The sequence below is a fragment of the Corythoichthys intestinalis genome, chromosome 21 (assembly GCF_030265065.1).
Source record: "Corythoichthys intestinalis isolate RoL2023-P3 chromosome 21, ASM3026506v1, whole genome shotgun sequence".
NCBI classification, from domain to species: domain Eukaryota; kingdom Metazoa; phylum Chordata; class Actinopteri; order Syngnathiformes; family Syngnathidae; genus Corythoichthys; species Corythoichthys intestinalis.
The window spans coordinates 11454506-11474498 of NC_080415.1; the positions used below are offsets into that span (position 1 = coordinate 11454506).

Consider the following 19993-nt stretch of genomic DNA (forward strand, 5'->3'; position numbering starts at 1 on the left):
GTGGACCAGGAGGAACCCTGGTTCCACTGCACAAGCGTAGCTTATGAATGTGGGTCCAAGGATTTCTTCCTGATACCTAATAGCAGTCAGGGTGCCATCGTCTAACCTGTAGAGATCTGTGTGTCCTTCCAGGGATATACCTTCCCTGACCATCACTGACCCACCACCACGCTGGTCATTGCTGAATAATGTTGCAGGCAGCATAATGTTCTCCGCAGCATTTCCAGACCCTTTCACGTCTGTCGCATGTGCTCAGGTCAGAGGTTGCGCTAGGCATTTACGTTGTCCGTCATTTTGACTGACAGGGTCATAAAAATCCAGTCATAATCTATTTTTACCCATCACTTAAATTTTTAAAATGATAATGATGACATATTCAATAGTATTTAGTTTTCATTCATTTTTAATTAATATTGTAACGCTTGCTTGGCGGCGAAAAATTAGACACGGAAGTCGTGGTATTTATCTCCCTCTTTTTACTCTGCTTACCGCCAACAACACCAACAAAACAACAACTCCACCCCCAAAGAAAAAGAGGCAACTATATAGACCCCAATCACCAACGTCACACAATGATCTTAATTGTGGTTGTCAGCCCAAAATCTTCTAAATATATATTAAATGCATCTTACCAGATGTAAAATGACTACTACATACAGTAGTCTGTGGTGATCGTTTGGTGCCCAGATTTCTTGTCGAATTACAGCAGTCCATCTCGCTCTCCACTTCGGGTCTCTCAGAATACGGTAGAACTTCAAGTCTCTCCGTCTATCTTCTCTGTTACTGCAACCAACCGCCACACACGCCTTCACCATTTTGATTATTAATGTTAACGAGCAGAAAAACACACCGTAATAGGAGGCATGTACGTAGCGGTAATGTGTAAACACCACGAGCTGACGGATAATATGGCGGCTCCAGTCAGGGGGGCGGAGTTTTGACGTCATGTGATTGGGGTCTATACACAGGCGGCAATCTAGTCCACCATTTGGATGACACGCTGGCACACTGGGTGCACCAATAAGAACCTCGCGTTGATGTGTCAATCACGGTGCCGCCGCCAGACCCCGGTGACGCTACAATATTCTGACAGAATAGCCAACGACGTCATGCATTAAGAGAGACAATAGCTAATTAATATGCTCACTCGCCACCCTGTGGTCTGGGGTGTGAATTGCAACCTGCCAAAATGACGGACGGACTTCAGTTTTTTCCGTCACCGTTTTAAAAAACCGGTCAACGACGGAAAATATTCGGTTAACGCGACCCCTGGCTCAGGTTGAACCTGGTTTCATCGGTGAAGAGCACAGAGCCAGTGGCGTATCATTGCAAATTCTGGTAGCCTATGGCAAATGCCTATCGAGCTCTGTGGTGGTAGGCACTGAGCACGGGGGTCACTACAGGATGTCAGGTCCTCAGACCATCCTCATGGAGCCTGTTTCTGATTGTTTGGTCTGAAACATTCACTCCAGTGGCCTGCTGGAGGTCATTTTGTAGGACTCTGGCAGTGCTCATCCTGTTCCTTCTTGAACAAATAGTGGGTGGATACCGATCCTGCTGAGGGTTTAAGGACCTTCTATGGCCATGTCCAGCTCTCCTGGAGTAACTACCTGTCTCCTGGAATCTACTACAGTCCGTCAGGTTGTTCCTCCTGCTGTCCTGGAGCTCAGTGATACCCTGGGCCAGATCTGGGAGGCGATCCCCCAGGACACCCTCTTTCGTCTCATTAAAACCATGCTCAGGCGTCTGGGAGGATAATGAATATCCCTTAGGCTTCGGACAACATACGACACACACACTACTTGGCCTCATTTTGTCTTGTTTAAAGGACATTACATCGAAGTTGGACCAGCCTGTAGTGTCTTTTCACTTTAATTTTGAGTATAACTCCAAATCCGGACCTCCATGGCTTAATACGTTTGATTTTCATGGATAATTTTTATGTGACATTGTTGTCAGCATATTCAACTAAGGAAAGAACAAAGTGTTTAATAAAAATATTTCAATCATTCAGATCTACAACATGTTACGTTAGTGTTCCCTCTATTTTTTGAGAAGTGTATATTTTGAACGGTGGTCATCACTAAAACCATCGAAGCAACAAAATTGTTAAATTGGCAAGACTGACTCTTCTTTTAACCAAGCTTATCTGTTGCCTGTTAAAGACTGTTTGCAGCCAAGTTTTTAGTGGACAAAGTGCACATCTGCATTTTGAACTATGCTTATAAAAGAAAAAATATCAGATTAATTGACAAAATGTATCATCCAGAACAAATATTTAGTATTCATCCTTCCACAAAAGTCCACTCTTTGGTTCCAGGTGCAGCCATGCCCACCTCCCGGCTTTGGGCAGTGGACGTGCATGGGCGGGTCTACAGCCTGTCCACGGCAGGTCAACAGTGGGAGCAATGCCGTGATGCCCAATTGGAATTCAAGCGGGTGACCGCAGCTCAGCAGTGCTGCTGGGGCATAGCTTGTGACAACAAAATCTACCTGAACGTTTACGCTTCTGACGTCCACATCCGCTTCCAAGAGGAGACATATGAGAATCAAGTTAGTATTCTGAGACATGGACGCTCTATGGACAACTACAAATGTCTTTGTCTTCTCAGCGATGGAATCCTGTTGATGGTTTCTCTGAGCGATTGCTGCCCAGTGACCGCTGGCAGTGGAGTGATGTCACTGGTTTACAGCACCAACCTCCCTCCAATTTTACGCTACCTTCTAGCAACTGGGAGTGGGAAGGTGACTGGTATGTGGATGAGAACTTTGAGGGGGAAGACACAGAGAAAGAGGTGAGATTCTCACAGTTTTCTTAATGTTTAATTTCTCAACTAATGAGTACCCCTTGCACCCCCTTTATTTTTAATAATGAATATGTTCCACAGGGCTGGACGTACGCCATTGACTTCCCAGCGGTTTACACCAAGGACAAGAAATGGAACTCCTGTGTACGTCGGAGGCGATGGCTTCGTCACAGGAGGTACAAAAGCATGGACTTTTGGGCCGAGGTGAGCCTACACCAGCTAGTATTTGTGCGGCATATCTAAAAGATGACGACATTGATGGATTTTTCGATTATCGTTCAATTTTGATTCCACTGTCCTCACCACTTTAAGAAAACCTATTGTAATAGCGTCCTGCACGTAACCCGTCACCTTTGCTCATTAATTTTCATAAAACTAGCGACTGTTGCCGGGGAGGTCAAACTTGCGCCTGTCACTCATGCTATACGCATGTAAATAGTGTAGGAACGAGATGTCTACTGAGCTAAACCTACAAATTCTGCCCGAAAATGATGTCCCTGGTGCCAAATTCACTGGTAAAGATGTGGAAGAACATACAAATGTTCAGTTAAAGAGATGGCTTGAGTGTAAAGGACTGAAAAAGACTGATCCAGAAGTAGCTTTTTATTGACCGTTTTTTTGCGTTTTTTGTATTACTAACATTGCCTTACGCCACTGACAATGACATTCTTCTGTTTCAAAGAGCTATCCTTTACCACCATATGCCCTACAAATGTACTGTTCTTGAAACATTTGAATATAGGTGGAAAAGACAAGGAATTAGCTTAGAATATGCTGTTATGATAACAGCGTATTTCAAGCTAATTCCTTATCTAGTCCACTTAAATGTGAATGAAATATGCTTTATTCTGTGAAGTTTTATGGATAACTTCAGTGGCCATAAAATTTGTGATTACTGAAATGCTTCACTACACCTTATTCTGATGTTATTAACTAATTCACTCCCAGCCATTTTCACCGGTGCAACCCCCTTCGCTCCCGTCCGTTTTACTGAATTTTGACTGATTTTGCAAGGCCCACAGAAAATTCTGTTCTATTGCTATGTAAATATGGAACCCACCAAAAGAAAGATTAGACTCTCTTTAGAGATGTCGATCGATCGGGTCTGATCACGTCATTTTCAAAGTACCGGAATCGGCAAAAAATTATCGGCCATGCCTTTTTTATATATATATTTTAATTAAATCGTTTTCTAATCGTATTTAACGTTACAGACATAATATGTTACACTTATCCAGAGTCTTTAGTTTAGGCTTAAGGTAGGGTTATCAAATTTATCTCAATAACGGCGGTAATTAATTTTTTAAAAAAATGTATCACGTTAAAATATTTAACGCAGTTAATGCATGCGCTGCACGACCCATTCACGCATTGTCGCGCTCCATCTGTAATGGCGCCGTTTTGCCTATATGGAGAGCTAAAAGGCGGCGTAAAATGAGTAGAGTGAAGTTTGGCAGCCTTTGGAGCCTTATTTTAACTGGCTAAAGCCTTACAATCCCTCTTCCTTCGATTAGAAATATCATGGGAAGCAATGTGGGGAAGCAAGGTAGCAATTGATCTTTTTCTTAACACCTTATGTTATTTCCCAACGCAGAGAAGATATATAAATTGGTAGCACTACGCACAGTCATGGTTCCACTTCCCATCATGCATTTGGGCATGGCCTTCAGTATCATTTGCTGAAAGCTCAACAAATACACTAGATGGCAATATTTAGTCACAAATACAAAGTCACAAGTCTTTCTATCCGTGGATCCCTCTCACAGAAAGAACGTTAATAATGTAAATGCCATCTTGAGGATTTATTGTCATAATAAACAAATACAGTGCTTATGTACTGTATGTTGAATGTATGTATTCGTCCGAGTTTTATTCATTTTTTTCTTAATGCATTGCCAAAATGTATATGAGCGGGAAAAATTATTGGGAATGATTGGAATTGAATTGGGAGCAAAAAAAGGCAGTCGGATCGGGAAATATCGGGATCGGCAGATACTCAAACTGAAACGATCGGGATCGGATCGGGAGCAAAAAAACAGGATTGGAACAACCCTAACTCTCTTCTTTCAGCAAGAAAAAAAAGTTAATTCATATCTTTTTCCATTCTTTAGAAATCAGCATTACAAAATAGCTTAGTCTGTGCAATTTTCCAATTTCTGATGAAAAAACAGAGAAATTCAGCTTTTTGTAAACGCATACATTTCAAAAATAACTTTGACTTTAACATAGCTATTTTTTGCTTTAGTTACATCCCAAACATCTGAATAATGTTTTCCTTTTACAAAATAACATAAACAACAAGACAAATAGAGCTTTTGATAGCAAAGTAACAATTTATTTACACATAACTAACTGAGAGATGACGCTGTTGTGGCTGCGACAGCCGGGGTAAACTTTTCCCTCATCGCCGCCTGTCTCATAAAGATGGATTTTTTTTTAGTCTTTCTTTTGTTGTGACCACTGCCTCGTGGCAGAGTTCGCCTGGGGAACTTGTGTTCCTGAGGAGGAACTGGTTTGGCCGTGCGAGTTTCCATGCGGGACACTGGAGGGTGCGGGGGATGCGAGCAGCCGAGCACGGCGGCGCGGGCTCTGCTTGGCGAGCAGCAGGGACTCAACGGCATCGTCCGCTGCACTGGTGGTCCCGGTCGTTCTGCTCAGTCGTGCAGCGCCTGGCATCCCGGGCATCCTCCCTGTTGTTCTGCTCGGTTGTCCGCCGCTGGCATCCTGGACGTCCATTCGGTCGTCTTCCGCCAGCACCCTGGCCGTGCGGCCCGGCCGTTCGTTCCGTTGAATCGGGTTGGGGGCTCTTACCAAATGCACTGCTGCCCTCCAGTGGCCAGTTTTATTGCTTTAAAATGGATTTTCAGCATTGTGCTTTGGAGCTAGGTTGAATCAGAACCTAGAGATGTCTCTTGTGGAAAAAAAAAACGTAAAAGACGTATAAATACTTCTTTGGGACACTGAAACAATTAAAAAATAGAACGTATTTATACGTTTTTGGGAGCAAATGAGTTAAACATGAGGTTGTTGTAGAAGTGTATATTAAGAGGGCCAATTTATTAATACTCCCTATTTGTTGTTTGATAGAACAAATATTCAAACATCAATATAGTGTTAACCTCGCTTTCTGTGACAATCAGATTTACACTACATCATTAAACCATATCTTTGAACACTTTTATTTTCTTTTGTGTCAGTAACATCGAGAGGTGACATCAAATAGAGATCCAACAAGATGTTTGCTGCGCCGAGAACAGTATTTGCCGAGTCCACCACTTTCCTACTTTTTGACGTTGGAGTGCTTGCGACTGGCCATGGTGTTGGTGCATTTCTCTTGCACCTGACAATACGTTCAGTCTGCAACAATGAACCAAAATTCTTTACAAAATTTAGCAAAAACTATGTTCCATTCTATTCTATTAACTCCTACTGATAATAGCTGCTCAAACATGTCACTGTAGGTGAGGCTTTAGCTCTCAACAACAAATTTTTAATTCCCAATTATCAACTAAATAAGTAAGATTGTCATATATATCGCGATTGATGTGTGAGGCAATCTGACTGTTGGCTGCACAGGTCAGAACAACAGTGGCAGTCAGATAACATTTTTTTCCCAGGTCATTCATTGACAGACAGACACAGAACGGCAAAACGCCAAACTAAAAAATAAGTAAAAATATCAAAATGGCTTACCTCGTCGCGGCACTATCAAAATTGTCATCTGTAAGACAATGGCCCCCTACAAAATGTTTACTACATGTGACGGTAAATGGCTTCACCTTGCTGGCGTTAAACTGGTCTTTTCGACGTCCGCACAAGTTAATCTATCGTTCACATTTATCCTGCTGAGTTTTTGGGTTCGGGAAACGAGTGGAGGGTTGTAATGTCTAGAGTCATTTCTACAAGTTCCAAGGCATCAGTGTTTACTCGGCATGTTATTTTTTTGAGAGATAGGAAAAGCAGTATTTGCATGGGAGGTCTGCGAGCGCGCTTCTAAGTTCTAAGACCCCCTTCTGGTTTACAATGGTGACGTCACGCTGCCTTGTGATCCGTGTGATACGCCATTCCGCAGGGATTACATCTAGCAACTGAATATGATTCTTCCTCAACTGCATTTGTCTTCTTTGCAGATCCCTTCACAGAAGACTTCATTGCCAGATCCCTTTAGTGATATTAGCTGTGGTGGATGGGAGATAACCGAGGAACCCCGTGGCCATCTTTCACTTTGGGCTGTTACACTCCAGGGGAAGGTACAGCTTCTCACTTCTTTATTTGCGCTCATTCAAGTAGCAAAATAATACTCCTGTGCTTTCACTGTGCAGGTTTGGTTCAGAGAAGGTATCTACCATCAAAATCCTGAAGGTTCTTTGTGGCGGGACATCTCCCTCCCTGGTGAGGTGGTCCAGATTAGCTGCGGCCCTGGAGAACTGGTGTGGGCAGTGCTGTGGGAGGGTCAGCTGATTGTTAGGGAGGGTGTCGGCCGAGACTGTCCCCAAGGTACGGTGGCGTGTATCTATCTTTGATGTTTGGATTTATGGATTCATAATTTCGTCCATCTAGGTACCTCCTGGTCTATAGTGGACTCTCCCAGTCCAGATGTCGGTGCAATGCATGTGGCTGTGGGAGTCAATGTTGTTTGGGTTTTGACTAAGGACAACAAAGTAAGTCAGTTTTAAAGCAAAGAGCCCAGTATTGTACGTAGCATTTTAGTGCTGAAATGATTAATCGATTAACTCGAGTAATTCAGTTAGAAAAAAAGCTTAGAATCACGTTTTTGGCTTAGAGGACTGGTTTAATTAGAGTGGCAGTGTAACAGTTTGTTTTGAAAGTGTTTGCATTTAGTTTTATTCATTTGGGTCGATACACTAGTGGTAATGGTGAATATGACATAACTCATCTCACATGGCTGGATCTAGCTGCTCCCTGTTAAGACCATCCAAAGGTTGTAAGTTTTTGTTTGAGCTAATATAATTGTTTATACATTCGTAATTTAGTTTTGAGGTATATTCAGCATTTTTTTGTGGGATAATGATGGTCAAACATGCTTAGAAAGGACTCCATTCAACTGGTTCACATTGCTGGAAATTGTTTATTAACTCATTTAGTGCTTTTGTTGACGTTAGACGTTCAATCTGTATGTACTAGGAGGAATGGCAGTGAATGATGTTTATCCCCATCATCTAAATCTTGATCATTCACAGCCAGCCATCCCAGTTGAATAGGTTGGATGTCTATCGTCGTTAATGGAAGCCTGGGAGATTAAAATAAAAAAGCTTACAGTTTAGATAGAAACATCTATCCAACAATTTCATGTCCAGCTTGTTATTAGTGTTATGACTGGACTTGTTGCCAGCCATTCGCAGAGCACATATTACAAAAAAAACAACATTCACACTCACCTTCACACAATTTTCTAGAGCTGTCCCGACTAGTCGACATAGTCGATGTCATCGATGACGTAAATCAGTCGACGAGCACAACATCCCGTCGACGGTTAATGAAGGGTTAAAAAAATATATGCGTGGAAAGTTAGAATGTCGGATGCTCTGTGTGCAAGCGGGGAAAGCGGCACAAAGCCAAAAAAAGCGCACCAGAGTGTCCAAAACATTGACTTTTTCAAAGAAACAAAGGAGAGTACACTCTTCTGTCCTGTCTCTTCAATGCCAAGCTTGGCTGCACGTCGGCCGTGAATAAACACCTCAAGCGCCTTCACCCAGTTTGTAATTTTGTTTTTTCATTTTTTGTACACCAGAGGGTGCTGTCGCCTTACTAAATAATAATGTTTCATTGACAATGGGCCTATAAGTGCTATTAGTATTGTTCTTAATGCTAATTGAAAGGTTTATTTCATGTTATGGTTTATTTTATGGTATAGAAAATTATATAAGGTTAAAAGGTCATAAATATATACAGTATATACAGTGATTGCACTCAAGGGAGAGATTGTCAATGATAAGGTAATAAATTAAGGTAAAAGCAATTCATATAGGCAATTCATTGATATATGAATAAGGTTTAAAAGGAAAAAGGTGAAAAGTTTTTGTTAATTTCTAATTGTGTTCTCTTACGGTGTTTACATCAAGGATGGAATAAAAGTTGTAAACCATCAGTTTAAGAGACCATCTTTTCAATCGGGATGCTACACTAGTTAATTCTATCAGCATTCTCATTGTTTATTTGTGATTTATTATTGTTATTTACGTGTTTATTTGTACTTTAATAAATAATTTGAGTGTTCCAATATGTTTTTTGTGAATTGATAAGCATCAACAAAAATGTCATTGCTAAATTAGTAAAAAAAAAATAATAATAAATAAATTTTTTAATTATTAGATTAGTCGACTAATCGTAAAAATAGTCTGCTGACTAATCGGGAGAAAATTAGTCGTTTGGGACAGCCCTACAATTTTCTAAACTTACTAAATCATAGTTGAACCTAACATGGATGTTTAGTGAATGTGTAAGGAAGCCTAAAGTCAATTAAGGGATTTAAATTGTAAAATGCTTTACTAGGTGTGGTTCCGGAGAGGTGTTAACTCCCACAATCCTTGTGGCTCTGGCTGGATCAGCATGGTTGGAGAAATGGTCATGATTGATGTTGGACTCAATGATCAGGTGTAGTACAAATGCTCTATCATAGACTTCACTATCAGGTGACGGGACACGGGGCTCGGGGCCGATCCGTAGGGGGCCTATTTTCAAAAACTTAAAATTCAAATATTTTCAAAACCAAAGCCGCTAGCGACCTAAAATCAAAACAGGCACCTCCCTTAGGCATATATGAGTCTCCATGAGCAGTGACATAAAAAAAATTCAAAGTCGTTCCCGAATAAAATCCTGATTTTTTTTTTTTTTTTTATAGTATAACAATAATTAAAATGGCTATAAAATTCTCAGATTTTACGCTAGATGCACAAAAATCACCAAATGCAGTGATAATCACCTGTATTTTCAGGATAAATGGCAATATTTAACATTTATAAGTTTTTGGCTAAAATACCAACTTTTCCATAAAACAGTGTAGATTCTTGGTTAAAAGCAAAAAATGGGCGGCAGTTATCGTTCATTTTACGTAAATATTTCAAGCAAAAGTTATGGTATTGTGTAATCCTACGTGGCGGCCGTCACGAAACAAAGAGCTTTTTAAGTTGAAAATTCTTGTGAATAAATGCTTAAATCGCGGAATTTCTATAGATATGAACATAGATTAAAAGCAAAAAACGGGCAGTTATCGTTCATTTTACGTAAATATTTCAAGCAAAAGTTACACTAATTTTCTCCATTGATTTTTTTTCTACAATGTTTCAAAGTGCATGCATGGTGCTATTTAATATAATAATTACCTTGAATCCTCGACCAAATCATCTTGAGACACTCTTCCCTGCTTGTATGCAGTAAAACCTTCGTCCTATTTTCACCTAAATGCGGCGTTAGAACGCAGTGTGTGTTTGAGTTTATCACAGTGAAAGCCAACTCTACATTCTGCCTGGGACGGCCCCCTACGGGAAGGCGTGGAGCAATGTCTGTGGGAGCTGTCTTGTCAACTGATGGTGGAGTTTATGGCTTTATTTTGTAAAATGTTCATTCTGTGTGTTTAAATGAATCTTAAAATGTATACTGATGTTGCACAGGTGTGGGCCATTGGTTGTGAGGACCGTGCCGTGTATTTTCGCCAGGGTGTCACGCCTAGTGAAAAGAGTGGTAAAACCTGGAAGGCTATCTCTGTTCTCAGAGATGGGGATCGATCTCATTCCAGTGCCAGCAGCCAGCAGAGGTGACAACATTGATATTTAAGTTATATTTAAAAAAAGAGACATTTGACAAAATCATATCTGTAGAATAACAGGACATCATGTGTTAAATATATTAAAATGCTTATACAGAATCAAATATAACAACAAAGCTCTTATTGCTCATTATTATTCATTATTATTATGTTCCTCCTCGAAACAGTGCTGGATGTTACTTCAGTGAATTGAATCCTCCGACTGTGGTGAGTGATGTGGAGTCTGATGCAGAAAAAGGCTCCACAGATGAAGCCAGTTGTTCCAATGCCAACAATGAACTCTCTGATCAGCCCACTGATACCCCCAAACCTCTCATCCCAAAAGTCACCAGTGACAGCTTCATCTCTCAGTTGGTTTCTGACAGTGAGCCAGCCTCTGCTGAACTTCCGCAGGAGTATAGCATCCCTGAAGAAGGAGATAACAGCACTCTGAGCGTCGATTTGGTTCAGACTGCAGGCCCGGTTGACTCCCAGTGGAGTAATGTGAATCTGGAAGAGGTGCAGAACCAGCAGGTCCAGACTGGAGTTTTGTCAGACTCTGCAGAAACCTCCAGCCTGTCCTCTGTAGCTATGTATTCCCTCGCCATGGAAGAACCTTATGGGGTGGATGAGCACCCTCTCTGGGCATGGGTCAGTGGAGGCGGCTGCTCTGTGGATTGTCATTCCCAACCTAATTGGTTCCAAAGCACCGTGAACTCATCATGTGGGTTAACTATAAGCGCTAATGAAGGCATTTTTATTGATATAAATTTCTCTTAACTTTATTTCCCACATTCTTCTCTCCAGTGTTAGCCCAGTCTGTCCAGTCCCTGAGCCTGTCTGTCACACCAGCCCAGATGGCTGACTGGCGGAGACAAATCTTTGAGCAACTCAGTGAGAGGACCAAGAGAGAGCTGGATGATTTCAAACATTATGAGCAAGCTATTGAGCAGGTGAATACTTGTGAATTTTCACTCACTAGTAAAAACATTAGGTATGCGTGCAGAATCTAATGAGAGCCATATTTTATCTTTGTCCTTGCCTCCATGCAAGTGTGTGTGGGTGAAGAAGGGTACCATGCAGTGGTGGAGGGACTGGAACCCGCACAAATGGGTAGATGTTAATTTTGCATTGGAGCAGTTCTCGGGACCAGATGGCAACAAAGATGGCATCATTTTTGTCTATTATAACTACTATGAGGAGAAGAAGGTGAGAAGAATAGTTTTAATGTAGTCTATAATGCAGTCTGAGCGATATAAAGACTGCGTAAACAAATATTAGCTCTAACAAAAGCATGCCGTTTGTTGGGAGCAGCTGGATTCAGTCATGTTAGATGAGTTATGGCATATTCACTGTTGCCACTAGAGGGCAGTGTACCCACCCAAATCAATAAAACTCAATGCAAACACGTTTAAAACCATTAAAGGGATCCACGGATAGAAAAACTTGTAGATCTTAAAAGATAAACGATAATATGAGTTAAAATAATTTGATAATGAAACCCCTCTTGATGTTTTCGTTTTTATACAATTTGTAAAATTAGTTGAAGCAGTCTGACATTTTAGCCAGATTGCTGGAATCACGCCAGCCGAACCGCTGGACCCGTGCTGGCGCAGCTCAAACGACCCGTGCCGGCGAAACTCCGACAACCTGGGCAAAAGGCCGCGTGTTCACCTTAGTCTTAACCGCTTGTACTGACTCCATTTTAAAAGCTGGAAAAAGGCTTTGAAAACGCAAGTTGAAAATTCAGGTTCAGGTCGACACCGATCAAATGGCAAGGCAATCAGCAAATAGGTCCCCGACAGAGAGGTAATTCTGGATCCAGGGTCAGCAAAACAACGAGCACATCTGAATGTCCTCGAGAAGCGACAGTTGTTAGCTAATCGTTCAGACTTTTTTAAGTCTGCGGTACGGTGGGCCGGACGAAGGGTTTGCCTTGGTGTTGTTTAGGATAATTCTTCTGTTGCAGATCGGAGCGGTTAAGTTCGTGCATCACCGTTCACTGCTGGGTCATGGTTACGGAGGCAACTAAGGTGGGAGATTCGGCTTGCCTTGACGTCTGAGAGGCGCCGAGCTATGAAACTTAGAGTTGTTTTTGTTATCGGGTGTTGTGGTAGTACAGGATGTCCCGCCATTTGTTCTGGACTGTCCTGAAGAGCTGATTGCGGGATTTGGTGTTGCAGACGTGGGCTTGTAGATGTCTTGCCTATCACCTGGTAGTCAGCGTCAATCTTGCTCAGTCAGCTGCGTGACGCGGTCAGAAGGCTTCATTTATCTCTTATGCCCTATGTCAAATATATTCTGCTTGTTTTCCTTAAACTATGATATAAATGCTAATTATTTTATATTGGGTATGTTAGAGTAATACAAGCAAACAGTAAATACGAGAAAAGATACTAATCACTGATTGATTATATTAAGTGTGTTAGAGTAATACAAACAGTCGAACGGTAAATACGAGAAAATATACTATCCCCCTTACTAGTAGGTTGCCATTGTTCTTGATGTCGCAGGGCGGTGACGTCGCATGGTTACGCTGCCGGGCTTCCAGAGTGACTCTAGTGACATAAACATGTCATCTTTTCAACCCTTTCAATTTGAACCCGAGAGGAACATTAATGAGCATGACAGCACTGTATATATATTTTACAAAACGAGCAGTAAAAGCAAAATGAACGGGAAAGACAGGATGAGACGAGATGAGAGTACAAGAAACGGTGTTCTGCCAAAATATGCTACACTGGCGAAATGTCTACGAAAGGTGAATTTAACACCCAAAGTACTACTGTGCACTTTCAGCTTGTTTTGTTTAGATGCATACAGACAGAACATTCTAAAGATGCCTTAAGAAAATACGTAGTAATATCAAATAAGGGTGGTTTAAATATGCCACGTGACTAATGTGGTCAACAGATCACCAATCTGCTTTAAAGCTACCATGAGAAAACACAATGCTTAAAAGTATGATAGGGAAACACACACAAAAAGTATTTTGAGGCAATGAATAGGTATTAAAGACTCAATAAAAACACAAATAATAAGTACTCGCCACTTTTAACCGATGAGCGCATGTTTTGGATGTCTCGCCGTGTAAAAGGAATTGTAGTAACCCGGGAGTATTCATAGAGTGACAGTGACAATCTACATCTTCACCCCGAGCGACCATAAAACATGATCCCCCTCCATAGGTCGTAGTAACGTAAACGTGCTAACCACTGTATTATAGATTTTTAAATCAATGGCAATATTTTTTGTGGTTTTAATAACATTGTATTTTAGTAAAAGACAATTGTGGCTTATTAGAGACTACAAGTCTTTGAATTCGAGTTTCCCTATAAAAGGCCACTCTAATTATAAACAAATCCCAAAAGCAGCTAAATTTGATCCCAATCTTTTTTCTAATCGAAATACTCGAGTTAATCGATTAATCGTTGCTGCACTACACATTTCCCTATTCCCGATGACTCCAACCCCTCCTTTGCTTTCCCTCCAGTACCTGCATGCCTTCATCAATGAGGTCACAATTCTTGTGCCTGTGCTCAATGATGCCAAACACACATTTGCCATTTATACGCCCGAGCGGATCAAAAAAAGGTGGCCAATACGAGTGGCAGCTGCAACAGAGCAGGAAATGCACGACTGGGTAAGGACAGAATATGAATAATACAAAGTCTTGTTACAATGAAATAAAAAAGTAAAACAGCAATTCATGGTATATGTTAATCACATTATGTCGTACTCAGTAATTTAAAAAATATATACATATACTCATGATGATGCATCATGGACATCAGAATTATACTTTACTTGAATATTAAACATTGCATTTTAACTCTGACCTTGTCAGTTTGTTTTAAGTAAAGTTTTCAATTATTACACTTTGCTAGTGTTAACCTACATTTCTCTTCTTGGAATTTATGCTCTGCCTCTAGTTAGCACTGTTGAGTGCATCCTGCTGTGACTCCAGAGGCATTCGAGGTCCTCCTTCTAAACAAGCCATCTGGTCCATCACTTGTAAAGGGGACATCTTTGTCAGTGAACCTACCCCCAGTCTAGAAGCGATGCCATACCCCACTCCCTGCGACCAGATGTAAAAATACATTAGAGCATACAAAATTCAAATTGCATTTTTGTTTTTAACTTCCATGATTTCTTGCTAACATAGATGAGGACACTACCTATTTATCCAGGTTCTGGCGTCAGATTGGAGGTCATCTGCGCATCGTGGAGTGTAACAGTGTTGGAATCGTGTGGGGGATTGGTTATGATCACAATGCCTGGGTCTATGCCGGGGGCTATGGCGGTGGCTTTCTCCAGGGTCTTCCCACTTGTAATGACCAGATTTACACTCAGACTGATGTCAAGAGCGTCTACATCTATGAGAACCAGAGGTGGAACCCTGTGACCGGCTACACCAACCGGTACAGCGCTTTCACCACTTTAATTTTACAGATAATAAGTTAAAGTAATTGCAATATTGTTGTTTTTGGCAGCCCTTTTAATTTTTGTCTTTGTCTATGACTTTTGGACGAAAATACTTATTAGTCTTAGTTTTATTCTAGTCATTTCAAAATGTGTTTGTCTTTGTCTAGTTTTAGTCGAAGGAAATATAATACAAAATTCATCTAATTTTAGTCGACAGTTACTCAAAGTCCAAAAATTTCCAACAATTTCGAATTAACATAGACAGACGAGCACATAGTGTAGCATCTACAAGGACAATGCCAACTTTCTGATGGTAATACACACTCAACAGGAAAAGCAGGACATAATTTTCATTTAAACCCACTAGAATCCACTGTATGTAAAAAAAAAAAAAAAAAAGACTGAGCGTTTAACACTGGGAAGTTTGGAGTTTTTTTTTTGGCCATACTTAGAGTCTAGCCAGAGCTATTTGGCGAACACATTCCAAGGTGACGACTCTGCTGGCTATAATTAGCCTCCTATAAGCGACTATAAAGAGCGTCTGATGAATACCATTTTGCCTACTGGCTCATCGCTAGACTTATACTGACTAGAAAAGCAAAATAATTATGCTTTAGACTGGCCAGTGTTTTAAGAGGATGCTCGCCATTCTGAAGCTAATGCTAACACGAATGCTACGCTAACCTGACGAGTGACATTTAATGTCTGATTATCACTCAGCACAGACCTTTAAAGGCTAAAGCAGCATTGCATATTCTCTCTTGCCAAGATAAATCTTACCATGTTTCCAAATAAGCAAGATGAAGCGCAGGTTAGCTTGAGACACACCTTAAAGTCCTGTGAGGAGAGTGAGGGAGCGGCGCAGAACATCTCACATGAGTGACATGATCCAAACACTGCTACGATGCAAGCTGACTTAACTCCACGTACAATATGAAAATGTCACGCATTGTAAAAGTATGACAGAAACTGCCGCTTTTCGTCTCGTTCGCAGATGAAACTGGCATTCGTCTGGTTATGTTCTCGTGTTCCAAGCCACGGTTTTCGCTTGTCATCGTCATGAAAAAATTGTTCGTCGACGAAATACTTTCGTTATCGTCATTAGCCACGTTTACATGCTGACTTTTATTCATACCGATTCAAATCATTCTGAATGGAAATTTCACATCAGCTGTTTACATGTCACTTCATCTATTCCGATCCAGCGTTTACATGTGACTGCCTTTATTCCGAAAAGACGTTTGACAACTGCCGTCTGACATGCGCAGATGAATCAAAACAAAGCGTCACGTTGCAAAACATGGAGATCGATCGTCAGATCAGCTGCTGTTTTAACTTTTCGAGTGGAAACAAAACTTCAGAATGATACGCCGTTCATTTAAAAAGTTGTGTGGGTGCGCTGTGCGTGTGCTTGGAAGCCATGTTGCAAGTGACGTTACTTACGTCACCAAGTGACGTCACCACGTCAGTACGGAGCATGCGCAGAAAGAACGCAACCAGACACCATTCCGCTTCCCTGTTTACATGGTATAATTTTACTTCTAATCGGTTTGGGAAAAGGAATATTCCACCCCTGTGAATCGGAATGAAATTCCATTCGGTTTGGGCCTGTTCATTCCGAATGAGGTGTTTATATGGAACACATTTATTCGGTTTGAACAGATATTCCGATTGTAATTGGAATATTTGGCTCCATGTAAACGTGGCAATTGTTGACGAAAGCAACACTAGCCACGTTTACAAGCTGACTTTTATATATACCGATTCAAATCATTCCGAATGGAAATTTCACATCAACTGTTTACATGTCACTTCATCTATTCCGATCCAGCGTTTACATGTGACTGCCTTTATTCCGAAAGGACGTTTGACAACTGCCGTCTGACATGCGCAGATTAATCAAAACAAAGCGTCACGTTGCAAAACATGGAGATCGATTGTCAGATCAGCTGCTGTTTTAACTTTTCGAGTGGAAACAAAACTTCAGAATGATACGCCGTGCATTTAAAAAGGTGTGTGGGTGCGCTGTGCGTGTGCTTGGAAGCCATGTTGCAAGTGACGTTACTTACGTCACCGAATGACATCACCACGCCAGTACGGAGCATGCGCAGAAAGAACGCAACCAGACACCATTCCGCTTCCCTGTTTACATGATATAATTTTACTTCTAATCGATTTGGGAAAAGGAATATTCCACCCCTGTGAATCGGAATGAAATTCCATTCAGTTTGGGCCTGTTCATTCCGAATGAGGTGTTTATATGGAACACATTTATTCGGTTTGAACAAATATTCCGATTGTAATTGGAATATTTGGCTCCATGTAAACGTGGCAACTGATTTGCATCCATTTCATTTAATGCGTATTTTGTTTAAATGGCTAGGTTCATACTGCAGATCTTAATGCACAATTACGATTTTTTGTCATATGTTTTTTATGGTGTGCTCGTTCAGACTGCCATTGTCTATTGAGACCGTGAAAGTATTATGCATGCGCACTAATTCGCAGTCCGACACGTACTGAGGAAACTGACCCGCATGCGCAGAAGCATCAAAACAAATAACGACACACTGTGCGTGCATGACGCACATATAAGCCTTTGGTGTGTGCGTCAGTTTGCCCCGACCCTGCCATGTAAGCAATACTGAAATATTAATAAGAAAACGAACATTATCAGGCTTATCCTTTTCTTCATTGTATTTTTTTCTGAATGTGGTCAAACCCACCTCCTGCGTAGTAAAAGCTAGGCGCTAACGCTAATGAACAGCTACATCGCTGCAGTCTTGCGTGCCACTCTCGCTCTTTGCTGACATAATTGCTGCATGAATTCCAATTTGGGAGACTTGACAGTTCAGACCACTGCCACATTCTGGAAAAATGTAGCCCAGATCGGATTCAAAGCACATGCGAAACGAAAGTAACCCAGATCGGATTTGAAATGGTCCACTTCTATGCGACTTTTCTCATTCAGACCATCAAGTTAATGTCTCACTCAAGTCGGAAAAACACGAAAAAATCGGATTTGTGCATTAAGACCTGCAGTATGAACCTAGCCTAAGAAGCCTCATTATTGTTGTATAGTGTTTTGTTACAGGTGTTAGGTCTCTCACTGCTCTTTACAATGTCTTTAGAGGTCTTCCTACTGACCGCTACATGTGGAGTAACGCTTCAGGTCTGCGTGAGTGCACGAAAACAAACACCAAGCCTCCATCCCCTCAGTGGACATGGGTAAGTAAGCACATGCATTCAATATGTCCAAATAAAGCTTGACCCTTTCTGTAGAATCCAGTAAATTAGTACAAACACAATGTAAAACGAACAAGTGGCGTTCAGTATGGATGGGTGGATATTGTGCAACCATGCGTTCCCTTCCTGTTTTTTTTTTTAGGTATCTGATTGGGCCATTGATTACAGCGTCTCCGGGGGAACAGACCGAGAAGGCTGGCAGTACGCTGCTGATTTCCCAGCGTGAGTCTCAAATGTTGTCCAACACCTTAGTGTCAGTGATTTATATTTAAACTTAACTCTCTATGCAGGTGGTATCACAGCCATAAAACTATGAAGGACTTTGTAAGACGCAGGAGATGGGCCAGGTAGTCTCTACAAAAAGGCATTGTAGTATTTTGATAATGTCAGTAATTTTACTTTTACTATGAAAAGGAAGTGCAAATTGACTACGACAGGTCCCTGGCAGGAAGTCCCGCCCATTCAACTGAGTGACGTGACCATCTTGCCATGCCCACCCAACAGTGATGTGGATGTGGTACCTTTATGGGCAATTAGCAACAAGGGAGATGTACTCTGCCGACTTGGTGTGACTGCACTAACACCTGCTGTGAGTCAGGAACGAGGCTTTCTATCTTAATCGACTTTAACAATTTTAAAATAATTTCATTTAATGACTGCTGTGTTCATCACCAAGGGAACGTCATGGCTTCATGTAGGAACCGACCAGCCTTTCATATCCATCTCCATCGGGGCTGCAAGCCAGGTTTGGGCTATTGCCAAGGACGGTTCTGCCTTCTTTAGGGGTTCTGTTTTTCCTCAAACCCCTGCAGGTCAGTGGGGAGAATATTTAGGTTGCAATAATGAAGGTGATTGTTTGAGGGAATGGGGATCTTGCAAAAGCCATATTTTTCCCAACATTGTCTCCCTCTGTAGGCGAGTGCTGGTACCACATCCCTTCCCCGACCAAACAAAAGCTGAAACAGTTGTCTGTTGGAAGGACATCAGTCTACGCTGTTGATGATAATGGTGAGAAGTAGAGTTGTCCAGATCACATTTTTTTGCATGCAGGAGTCACCTGATTTTGATAATCAGCCGATACTGGGTACCGATCTGATGCCTCGGCAATGTTTTAGGTTATTTATTAACTCATTACAAAACATACTTTTGACAATATCCTTGTCCATCTTGATTATTTAGTTGCTTCAGCCATTAAAAAAAAATCGTAATCTTTTTTCCCACCTGATTCCGATCTTACAAACCTAAATTGAACTACAAAACATTAGAGGTGGGAATCTTTGGGCACCTAACAATTATGATTCAGAGACTCCGATTCGATTATAAATCGATTATTGATGCAACCCAACCCCCACCCCCGCTTTTAATGTTTTGTATATTAGTTCCCAAATTTTAGTATCAAGTTAACAGTTAAAAACAGTAAATAAAATACTCATGTCCCCATTCTGTATCAACAGCTCTAAACTACATTCAATTAATTTAATGTTGTGAATCAACCGGTAAAGTTGTTAAAATTGCTCCCATTATTCCATAATTTCCCTTCTGTCTACTTTAGACATGTGAAAGTTTTAAAACTGTTTACTCATCTAAAGATAGATTCAACTCAAGATGTTGCCTATTTAGGGCTATTTTAGATAAAAAAGTTATTAGGTTTGCTACAACAGAGCCTTCTAGAGAAGTCTACTGCTTTAAGATGGCGCCGGTTTACTAGCGCGGGAAAGTCTGTCATTTCGCATGTAGTTCTTGGTACATG

The 19993-nt window shown here is 41.2% G+C and overlaps 1 protein-coding gene across 2 annotated transcripts in view; it reads left to right on the forward strand.

Moving 5' to 3' along the window:
- tecpr1a (tectonin beta-propeller repeat containing 1a) overlaps positions 1 to 19993 on the forward strand; it is a 36590-nt gene that overhangs the window by 1264 nt on the left and 15333 nt on the right. For both annotated transcript variants that reach the window (XM_057825408.1, XM_057825407.1), the window contains exons 2-21: positions 2321 to 2553; positions 2613 to 2795; positions 2889 to 3011; positions 6938 to 7057; positions 7130 to 7304; positions 7368 to 7468; positions 9321 to 9422; positions 10439 to 10581; positions 10761 to 11296; positions 11380 to 11525; positions 11626 to 11781; positions 14066 to 14215; positions 14505 to 14662; positions 14763 to 14993; positions 18129 to 18225; positions 18386 to 18465; positions 18534 to 18590; positions 18658 to 18832; positions 18920 to 19055; positions 19159 to 19251. In XM_057825408.1, the coding sequence (XP_057681391.1) occupies positions 2329 to 2553; positions 2613 to 2795; positions 2889 to 3011; positions 6938 to 7057; positions 7130 to 7304; positions 7368 to 7468; positions 9321 to 9422; positions 10439 to 10581; positions 10761 to 11296; positions 11380 to 11525; positions 11626 to 11781; positions 14066 to 14215; positions 14505 to 14662; positions 14763 to 14993; positions 18129 to 18225; positions 18386 to 18465; positions 18534 to 18590; positions 18658 to 18832; positions 18920 to 19055; positions 19159 to 19251 (3187 nt within the window). In that variant the 5' untranslated portion in view covers positions 2321 to 2328. The remainder of the gene's footprint in view (positions 1 to 2320; positions 2554 to 2612; positions 2796 to 2888; positions 3012 to 6937; positions 7058 to 7129; positions 7305 to 7367; positions 7469 to 9320; positions 9423 to 10438; positions 10582 to 10760; positions 11297 to 11379; positions 11526 to 11625; positions 11782 to 14065; positions 14216 to 14504; positions 14663 to 14762; positions 14994 to 18128; positions 18226 to 18385; positions 18466 to 18533; positions 18591 to 18657; positions 18833 to 18919; positions 19056 to 19158; positions 19252 to 19993) is intronic.